Here is an 11,156-nt window from a genome sequence, read left to right as displayed (position 1 = left end):
ACAATGGGGGGGGGGTAAAGGCTTCTAAATAACTAGTATTCTACCTATAATTTTTAACCCAGTAAATTTTAAGATCCCTCCCTCAAAACTGCAGACATTAATTGCTTCCGCACGTCTCCCAGGGGAAGAATCACAGATTAATGTTAATTCGGCTTTTATTGAGTTTGCTATACGGAGAGAATGCTAAGGTTTTCTTGGCATGCTCATTTGAACGGCTGATGAAATTGAGTTTGACATTGCGCTATCATAAAGTTTAACGCACGATAATTCTACACGAGAGGGCTAAAATAGTGAGAGGGCTAAAATATAAAGGCTTTGCCTGCTGCCCAATCGGATTTTCCGATTCACTTTTCTCAGTTTATTGGTGAATAAAATTTTATATAATTAAAAAATAAGTCTACCGGACACCAGTGGACGAGGACTATCGAAATTGACAATTTTATTTCACATTGTACAAAGGAAATATAGGAATTACTGTCTAGCTAGTATAGTATGCCAGGCGATAGTGGAAAATGCGGATAATGTATGCATTTATAACGGGCTTCGCCCACTATTGTCGTGAGTTTAATAAAGTAAAAAGAATGATGATCATCAATGAAGGGTAGGCATAATACAAATTGTAATTTTCAAGTAAAAATAAATTAAATAATGATTTGTTTAAAACTGTGATGACAAAAAGAAATGGTTTACAATCTTGTTCCTGATCGGTTTATAGGTCGGGATCGTTGTTCTATCAAAGGTGATGATTGCGCAATCGGATGCAAGTAACCGGTTGTAAACAAAACACAGAAACAGCATCTGTTTGCTAGTCTCAAAAGTTTGGAGAACATAAGAGGGAATCTTGTTAGGTATATTCCTAATTGCATTATATATTTATTTTGTTTTTCTTTTAATTAATTTTCAAAGTGCATGACTGCATCAAACAAACTGTTTAACTTTTAAACATGTTAAACTGTTTAGCTGTTAAGGTTTCGTCAAAGGTCAACATGCTTTCTCCTAGTCACTTTAGGAGTGGGATGGGGTGGGGTGTGGGGGGTTATTAACGACTATTTACTTCTCATAAGAGAATATATAATTATCCCCTTGATTTAATGCACTTAAGGGGGCCGAGTATAGTTTTATTGTGTGAAAACTACAATAGCGAAACTCTTCATTTTTATACCATGTGTTACAGATTTTCCCATTACCAAAACAACCCATGAGTTTGGATCACCCAATTTATGCCCTAGATATAAAATCTGTATGTCGTAATTTTATTTGTATATATCATGGGAATATCACCAATCATTGTATGTTATTAATGTATGCTTTATAATTCATCGTATATGTTTATTAGACAAATATTGTTTGGTTGTATAGTACAAACCCGAATTTCCTCCATTGATTACTCCCATCGTGATAACAAATGGCCGTCTGGCATTGTTATTCGACTCATGTAACTCAAAATACACTTGGCATCATCTCCAAAGTAATTTCCAACCAATAATTCATCCTTTTCCAGCGTTTGTAATACTTTTTAAAGCCTTGTTTACTTGGTGCAAAGTTGTTGACAAATGTCGCGCGAATAATGGCGGCACCGCACGTTATTCGCGCGTGGAGTATTTCGCACCTACCAACCAAAAGGTATATAACAGACGTTCTGAGAGACAAACGCCAGTAGTGCTTGCGCTGCTCAACCAGGCATGGTGCCTTCAGTGCCCATCAGACTGGTACTCTACCCATAGGTACATTTTGTACCATTGGTTTGGGTAGGCTGATGCCATTACAAACCCAGTGATTTTGGGTCCCCATCCTTTTTCTGGGTAAACTCACCAGATTATGGGTAAAACACCCATTTTGTGAGTAAAACACCCATTTTCCCCAGTATTTGCCACTTTTTGTTGATTTTGGCCACATTTTAGTAAATTCCTGACTTTTTAGCTGTTTCAACTGCTTTTATTGATTTTTAATAAATTTATAGAAAATTACCATCTCTTCTTATTATTGGGTAAATTTCAGAAATAAGAGACCCACATATAATTTCTGTAATGGGGTAAACCATAGAGTGGTAAAAAAATACGAAGTATTCAAAAGCCACCACTACACCCAGAAACGTTACAACTGGTGTCAGAAGTGGGATTTCTCTTATCTTATTTTTGTTTACCCATAATTAAGAAATAGATAGAAATCATTTTTATACTTAGGTACAATTTTATTAATTCAATACACTTTATTGAAATTGTCCATTTTTTTTTTTTGTTGTACAACATGGAATTTGAAGAAAGTTTTGAAGTAACTTGTAAGTCCCGTCCATCTTCACCTAACAACTTGGAGAATGATAGGCTAGCCACACCCGTTTCCAATCCTCCTTCTCCATCAAAGGCATCAGATATAGCCCAACCTGTGAATGAAAAGCAATTAGACGCTATCATGTCTATCATGCAAAATGTAAACCAACAATTGTTGGGCATGACAAATGAGTACCAAAGGTTGAGAGAGCATGTTGGCAATTTGGAAAAAGAAATTAAGAGCCCTATTCAAGATAGGGGAGACAATAATCATTTTCCAAATGTTATACCCAGACCCATTCATCCAGTCAATTCTTATGATGATTTTCATCCCCGCAATCATTCAAATCCAGTTCATGGGCAAAGGGAATATAACCCCGGTACAATGTCGGGTACCCATTATTCCCCATTACCTGAAATAAACAGGAATGAAAACAGAATGCCTTACCCATGTACACCAAAAAACCATGTAACAATAAAACCCCAAACATTTGATGGCTCAGAGGACTTTGACGAGTACCTCGCCCAATTTGAAATTTTAGTTGACTTGCGTGGGTGGGATTATAAAACAAAATCTCTGTACCTTGCCAGTAGCCTTACGGGTGGTGCCCGTGCCCTACTGAGCAAATTAAATGAAAATCAGAGAAGAGATTTTAACTCCCTTGTAAAAACCCTAAACAGAAGATATGGCTCCATTGAGAGATCTGAAATGTACCGTGCCCAACTCAAAACCAAAACCAGGGGTACAAATGAATCATTACCCGAATTGGCCCAATCTATTAAAAAATTGACCCGTCAAGCATACCCAACAGCTGACCCAACCATTATAAGCATTCTGGCACTCGATCAATTTATTGATGCCCTACCAGACCCAGATATGCGATTAAGGTTGAGGGAAGCTAAACCAAAAGATATAAACGAAGCAGAAATTTTGGCCATTCGATTAGAAACTTATAGATTGGCAGATGCCCAGAGAAATAAAACTGTCAATGTCATTCGTGACACTGACCCTATTTCATCATTAAAGCAAGATAATCAAAACTTGCGGGATGACATACAATCCCTTACCCAAGAAATCAGAGCCCTTATAAGAAATGGTCCAAGGCCGACCCATAATTTTGGGCAAACCCCCTATGAAAATTATTACAATATGGGCTTGTATGAAAACCCAGTCAGACCTGAATATGAAGGGCATAGACCCACAAATTATGAACCAAGACCCCAGGGTCCAACCTACCAAGGAAATTCAAACAAAGGGAGCAAGTACCCCAAAAAACCAAAACAAAATCCTTTCCGACCTCAAGGACAGGGAAACTACCCAGAGTCGAATTCGGGGGTCGGAAGTCGACAGGATCAAGGGGCAGGCCCCAACACTTGCCATTAAATATGGCTCAACCACTCTCACTAAAGCCCAAACCCAATATTGAAAATAAAACAGATGAGAAATCTGATAAAGAAATCTCTGGTTGTAATACACCTACCCCCAAAGAAATTTTAGTGAGAGATATAAAAGGGGGAAATGATGGAATTTATGTTATTGGAAAAATTGGAAATAAAGAGACAAATATACTAGTAGATACAGGTGCTAGTATGACTATTGTCAGTACCCAATTCTTTGAAAGTATAGATACTGAGGAAAAGCCCCAAATTACCCCAGTATCTATCAAACTTACATCTGCAAGTGGTGATGCAATCCCGGTTAAAGGAGAATGCTTAATCAAAATATCACTTGAAAATGTTCAAGTTACCCATAAAGTACTTGTGGCTGATATACAAAACCCATGCATATTGGGATCAGATTTTATGACCCAGAATTCATGTGAACTTTTTGTAAAACAGATGAAACTAAAGGTACAGGGTCTAGACATTTCCTGCTTTAGTACATCTTGTGTAAAAGTTGTGTCTTGTGGCAAGATAAGTCTTGCCGAGGATATTGTAAATCCTCCCCATTGTGAATATATTGCTTCTGAAAAGGTAGATAAACCTTTGAATAAGGATGAGGTTGAAATAATAGAACCTATCCCAAGTTTTGTTGAGAAAAATGAATTGATGATTCCCCAAACCCCTGAAACTGTAGACAGAGAAGTCACAGTTTGTCACATGAATTTGAAAGATGAAAGTAGCAATTCTTATGAAAATACCAAAAATGCCACAGTCAAATGTGTTGACAAAGTACTAGATAAATGGGAAGACCTAAACAATATCCAAACTCTTGATGCTCCTAGCCCAGAGCTCAAACCCCAATTTCTAGACCACTTGCCATGTTCTAATATCAAGAAACTACCCAAAGAAATTGCAAATGAATCAAAACAAGAGTTTCATTTGAATGAAAATTGTCATGTAGCTTATGACAAACTCAAAAGAGCTCTAACGAGTTCCCCGGCCTTGTCCGACCCTAACCATGAAGGATTATTTATCCTTGATGCTGATAATGCAAATAGTGCGTTAGACACTATACCCTCTCAAGGACAGAGTGATGTAGAAAAATCATCTATGCTGTACCCTACACTAAGCGAGCCATCCCTAGTTCATACCTTGAGGAATCCTTCCAGGTCGAGTGATGTAATTCCGGAAATGGATCCTCACCATTTTCCGATGATGCTGAATTCGAAATAAGTGGACGTGTGCTGGACTTTTTGGACATTTCAAAGGAATATATTATGTAACTGTGTTAACTGTATAAAAAATGTGAATATTTGTGAAATCAGGACACTGGTGGTATGCAGATTTGTGATTCGTCCCTGTTGTGACTTTTCCATTTCAGTGGATCCAGGAAGTGATGACGGATGAACTGTGATAAATAAAAACATTGTTTTATACAATATTTTTTGGTAAAATTTAAGTATCGATAATCGAATAACTGTTATTCATATTATTGTTATTCATGCCTATGATTGTAACTTGTTGATTGTATTTATTGATAATGATATTTGTATATGTATTCTTGTGGCCCATGATTATGTTTATTGAAAACTTTACTCATTGACTATGTTTCACTTACATGGCGATATCCCCATGAAAACTAGTCACCAAAATGAGATATGATAAAACGATCCAACATTCGGGACGAATGTTTTCATGGAAGGAGGGCTGTGTTACAGATTTTCCCATTACCAAAACAACCCATGAGTTTGGATCACCCAATTTATGCCCTAGATATAAAATCTGTATGTCGTAATTTTATTTGTATATATCATGGGAATATCACCAATCATTGTATGTTATTAATGTATGCTTTATAATTCATCGTATATGTTTATTAGACGAATATTGTTTGGTTGTATAGTACAAACCCGAATTTCCTCCATTGATTACTCCCATCGTGATAACAAATGGCCGTCTGGCATTGTTATTCGACTCATGTAACTCAAAATACACTTGGCATCATCTCCAAAGTAATTTCCAACCAATAATTCATCCTTTTCCAGCGTTTGTAATACTTTTTAAAGCCTTGTTTACTTGGTGCAAAGTTGTTGACAAATGTCGCGCGAATAATGGCGGCACCGCACGTTATTCGCGCGTGGAGTATTTCGCACCTACCAACCAAAAGGTATATAACAGACGTTCTGAGAGACAAACGCCAGTAGTGCTTGCGCTGCTCAACCAGGCATGGTGCCTTCAGTGCCCATCAGACTGGTACTCTACCCATAGGTACATTTTGTACCATTGGTTTGGGTAGGCTGATGCCATTACAAACCCAGTGATTTTGGGTCCCCATCCTTTTTCTGGGTAAACTCACCAGATTATGGGTAAAACACCCATTTTGTGAGTAAAACACCCATTTTCCCCAGTATTTGCCACTTTTTGTTGATTTTGGCCACATTTTAGTAAATTCCTGACTTTTTAGCTGTTTCAACTGCTTTTATTGATTTTTAATAAATTTATAGAAAATTACCATCTTTTCTTATTATTGGGTAAATTTCAGAAATAAGAGACCCGCATATAATTTCTGTAACGGGGTAAACCATAGAGTGGTAAAAAAATACGAAGTATTCAAAAGCCACCACTACACCCAGAAACGTTACACATATATAACATTAACTGCAGTGTACACGCAAAGTTTGGGGGAAATCTACCGTCCAGGTATTTTTGAGGGACCGTCTCAAAATACATGTACATTTACTATAGGATTATATAAGAAAATGCCAATTTTTAGCACTTTAAAGCAAATTATACAAATACTACAATAGACATTTTGTTCAAACTATAATGTCTGATGAGTAATACTATATTATACAATATATGTAAGAAACACAAAATTCTACCGTCTTGTTACCAGAGGGGGCATCTCAAAATGCCAAAAAAAATAGCAAATTTTACTATATTTTATAGAGTATTACAAAATATGACATACACAATGGATTCACATGAAAACATGATAAAAATATTGGAGACATTCTCAAATTTCTATGTTTTAAATTTCAAGAGCGTATGTTTATTACTTTTTCCTTAATGATATTTTTATTACCCCTTTCCTTAAGAGCTACAGATTATCATAATGTCAAAAAACACACTGCAACGACGTCAACCTATCTATCAATTGCAAAATCGGTTAAAAAATCAGTTATATCAAATTGTAATTACATTTTTATTCCTATAATTTCTTAATTTTGTTTAATTTTAATGATTAAGCAAAAATAGTTGCATTAAAACAGTAAGTACGCTTCATTTTACTATGATGCGCGAAATATTGCGCAATGGAAACTATAGTCGGCCCCCTTAAATTACTTTGCTTAAAAGCAAACAATACCAATGCATTTCTATACTAGCATTAAGAAAGAGAGCATATGCATTTTTCTATATAGCTATGTAATACTATATCATTTATTTATTAAAAAAAAATTAAAGAGTGATAATTATATATTAATATAATATGCTTTAAGATTCATTGTTTTTAGATTCTAAAATGGATGAAAATGAAGATTTGTTGAAAGACCTAATCAAACATGCAAAGAAGAGGCCAGAGTACGCCCGCATGGTGTCATGGGAATTTAAAAATGAAACCAAAATGCCAAACAGAAAGAAGAAGCAGCTGCAGAAAGAATCCCTCAAAGAGCAAGAGGCAAGTAAAGCTAAGGAGGAAAAGGACAAGAAGTTCTCTTCATCATCAGCACAGAAAGAAGAATTCGATTCAGAGAGTTCTTATTACTCAGCCGAGGAAGGAATGGACTCGGAAGAATCTACAGGGAGTTTGGAGGAAGCTGTAGATGAGATTAATTTACAAAATGAAGTAGGTTTTATGAATTTTCCTTCACAGACAAACACTCGACACAGAGCTCCAAGTAAAAAGCAGAAACGTAAAAGACGATATCAGATGACTTATTGTGATCAGATTCTGCCATTTATGAACTGTGGCCTTAGCATTGAGGAGGATATCCAAGAAGTTGTGTCTGAAATCCAGGGGAAACAAATCACTGTGTTGAGGGAAGTGCCAAGTCTGTCCTTTCTATGTATTAAGATGCTGAGAGGAGTTAGGTTCCCTTCAGACTCTATGCCCCATCTAATTAAGTCCCAGATCTATGGTGCCAACACAGACTTACAATTTAAGAAATTTCAGTATGGATGGCTGTTAAACATGCTGGCTTTTGTGGAAAAGAAAGAAGAAAATTATTTGTACTGGGAAAGAAAACCAGGATTCAATGAATTTTCTCAGGTATCAACACTTCCAATGTGCAGTGTGTGGTATTCTCTGCCTTATGTAAAGGGATCAAGCACACAGTTTACAAATGTTTACAACAAGAACAAAGTCACAGCTTGTATGATGTACACCAGTGGACATGCAATATGCCCACCACTTCTGCAGTATGATTCTCATTCTTCTGCTGCAATATTGCAGTATATGCCTTGGTTTTTGTCAGGTCTGATTTTTTTTCCTAAATTGTTCAATTTTGTAAATTTATCAAAGAAAAATATGTTTGCTAATGCAATGAACTCCCAAATTTGCTAAAAAATTATCTACATACCGTACTGGTAATAATTTTTAACTTAATAGTTGACTCAGCTGTTGCGTCAACTGTCTTTAAACCATGTTCTCTAATAATAACACTGCACTTTTTCAGTACTGGGGACTTTAATTGAATGTATGCTTCCATCTCAAATATCTTGGAGGAAATTAAAGGGTAAAGTCCCCTATCAGAGTGAGGAGGCACACCTGAGAATGGCTGCCAAAACTGCTGGTCAACAAATAAAACATACTCTATCTAAAAGGTAAACCATTCATTTATGTAACCATAATTTAAATAGTTTATTTTTTTTATTTTCCTGATTTTGCATGTGATAAGTTTTAAACATTTTATACTCTCTGTTATTGATCAAATTACCGTATATACTCGCATATAAGTCGGTCCGCCTATAAGTCGGTTGTACTTAATAAGCTTATATTTCAGATGGACTGACCTCATGTAATACCATTATTTTAATAGCTCGCCTATAAGTCGGACACAGAGTTTTGGACCAGATATCAACTCCCAAAAAACCGACTTATAGGCGAGTATATACGGTATTCATGACAAAGATCGGACCAAACATCTTATTTCAACATTGATTTTCAGACAGTTTTGAGTTAGTGTGCTTAAGGTCAAGATCTAGTAAATGAAAGGTGCCTACAGATTTATCAAACTTGAGAAATAAATTCCTTTATTGATGCTTTACAACTTTAGCTTGGTCAAATAAGGTGTTTCGGGGCTTAATTTGTAGGTAAACAAGATGAAAAACTGTATTTTAAACTGTAAATTTCAATGAAAAATTAAGAAAACCAGTTATGAATATGGGAGTTTTTTCCGTATTCGGCAAAGAAAATGTACCCAGATTGCCTACAGTCTCTCAGAAAACGGTAATTAGTATGTTCATGGCCTCTTCTTTAAATCAATATCAGATTTAATATAGGTATCCGGTTTACTTTTCATATGATTTCAAGTTGAATGACATGAAAATACCCTATTTTCTACATAATTCTGCTAAAGCCGTAAAGTACGGGAAAAAGAAAGTTGAAATTGATTATGACGTCATAATGGATCTAGCACCAAAAAATTAGTCTCAAGTTATTTACTAGATCTTGACCTTAAAAATACTTTTAAATCAAAATCAGTTGGAGAATATGAAGTTTGTGAAAATATTTATCTTTTCCCATTCACCACATACTGGTAAAACAAAAACAAAATCAAAACATATATGGATAACTTGCCTCTCTATTATTAGCTCACCTGAGCTGAAGGCTCAATTGAGCTATTCTGATCAAAATTTGGCAACAATGGGGGGGGGGGATCAAAGTTTAACATAGGAATACATAGGGAAAATCTTTAAAAATCTTCTTCTTAAAAACCACTAGGGCAGGAAAGATGAGACTCATGTGGAAGCTTCCTCAGGTAGTGCAGATTCAAGTTTGTTCAAATCATGACCAAATGGGGCAGGATATGGCAACAATGGGGGGGGGGGTTCAAAGTTTAACATAGGAATACATAGGGAAAATCTTTTAAAAACTTCTTCTTAAGAACCACTTGGCCAGGAAAGATGAAACTCATGTGGAAGCTTCCTCAGGTAGTGCAGATTCAAGTTTGTTCAAGCCATGACCCCAGGGGTAGGATGGGGCCATGATGGCAGATCAGGGTTTAAAGTTTAACATAGGAATACATAGGGAAAATCTTTAAAAATCTTCTTCTTAAGAACCACTGGGCCAGGAAAGATGAAACTCATGTGGAAGTTTCTTCAGGTAGAGGAGATTCAAGGTTATTCAACTCGTGACCCCAGGGGTAGGGTGGGGCCATGATGGCAGGTCAGGGTTCAAAGTTTAACATAGGAATACATAGGGAAAATCTTTAAAAATCTTCTTAAGAACCAGTTGGCCAGGAAAGATGAAAATCATATGGAAGCTTCTTCAGGTAGTGCAGATCCAAGTGTGTTCAAATCATGACCCCACTTGAACCTACTTTGATATTTATTTTTTTCAATACATAACTGATTTATGATTTTTATAATAGTTTGCCAGAGCTCAGGTGAGCTATGTGGCCCCTGGGTCTCTTGTGTTTGTAATGTAGGAAAAAGTTGGGGGGGGGATGCATGTTCTATCAAATTTACCAGTCTTGACAAATTTCTCAAAACTAGCACTGTTGAGGATTTGACGAAACCATGTAGAGATAATTATTCAAAATTTGGAATAATATTGATGTATTTTTTTTTCTAGACTTCCAAAAATCGTCAAAGAGTTCTTCGATGTGGCCCTACCTTATGCATTCTGGGCTAGAGGAGATATCCAGCATGCAACAGAACTGTTCTGCCAGCTTTCTCAGTCAGAAAAAAGATGTACGTACATGTATAATAACTTAGAATAAATGTCTTTGATGCCAGCTAGGAGATTCAATATATTCTATAGTCAAAGAACATAAGATTTGGTCAGGTATTTCAACCATATGAGAATGAATTCAAGTATTGGCATAAATCATATGGCTCTGGCATACTGTTTTCACAAAGGCACACAAAGAATTTATAATTAATTTTGAAGAAGCTTTTTTTATGGCTGAATTTCATTAGATTACTCTTAGATCAGCAGATCACTTGTTTAATTATTCTTTTTTTTCTTATTAAATGGTATCTACATGTACAAGTATTGTTCCTTTATAAATTATAGAGGAACAATACTATTTTTTTCCTTCAATAAACAATGTGGCTTTTTTTGCTGTTTTATTTTACAGATAGATACAGGGCAGCATTTTTGAATGAAGCAGGTCGAATGCATGCCATATCAGGAGAAACAACTAGTGCTGTCAAATTTTACAGATTAGCTTCAGAGGCTACCCTATCTAAACCCCAAAATACCCAGCATGCTCCTGAAATAGAGGGTCAGGCTATGATGCTGCTGGCCAATCTGAATGACCAGGGGTGAGTGGAATACGT

The 11,156-nt window shown here is 36.0% G+C and overlaps 1 protein-coding gene and 1 long non-coding RNA gene across 2 annotated transcripts; one reads left to right on the top strand and one right to left on the bottom strand.

Annotated features, from left to right (window-relative positions):
- Window positions 1-2,247: 2,247 nt before the first annotated feature.
- Window positions 2,248-5,815, bottom strand: LOC134239821 (uncharacterized). The gene is made up of 3 exons (XR_009986305.1): window positions 5,561-5,815; window positions 4,802-5,058; window positions 2,248-2,380 (listed from the first exon to the last, which is right to left on the bottom strand). It is a non-coding gene; the product is annotated as an uncharacterized LOC134239821 (long non-coding RNA).
- Window positions 5,816-7,165: 1,350 nt separating this feature from the next.
- On the top strand, window positions 7,166-11,141 carry LOC134239820 (uncharacterized; the record flags this gene model as incomplete). The annotated part of the gene is made up of 4 exons (XM_062721956.1): window positions 7,166-8,125; window positions 8,327-8,474; window positions 10,447-10,565; window positions 10,955-11,141. Coding segments are annotated over exons 1-4 (1,406 nt in total), but the record flags the coding sequence as incomplete, so codon positions are not given.
- Between the last annotated feature and the right edge of the window lie 15 nt (window positions 11,142-11,156).

Source organism: Saccostrea cucullata, unplaced genomic scaffold, assembly GCF_032062105.1.
Source record: "Saccostrea cucullata isolate Sc308-1 unplaced genomic scaffold, CSIRO_AGI_Scuc_v1 ctg17698, whole genome shotgun sequence".
NCBI classification, from domain to species: domain Eukaryota; kingdom Metazoa; phylum Mollusca; class Bivalvia; order Ostreida; family Ostreidae; genus Saccostrea; species Saccostrea cuccullata.
Note: the sequence above shows the minus strand (reverse complement) of the source record. Positions and strands in the feature narration are given on the sequence as shown.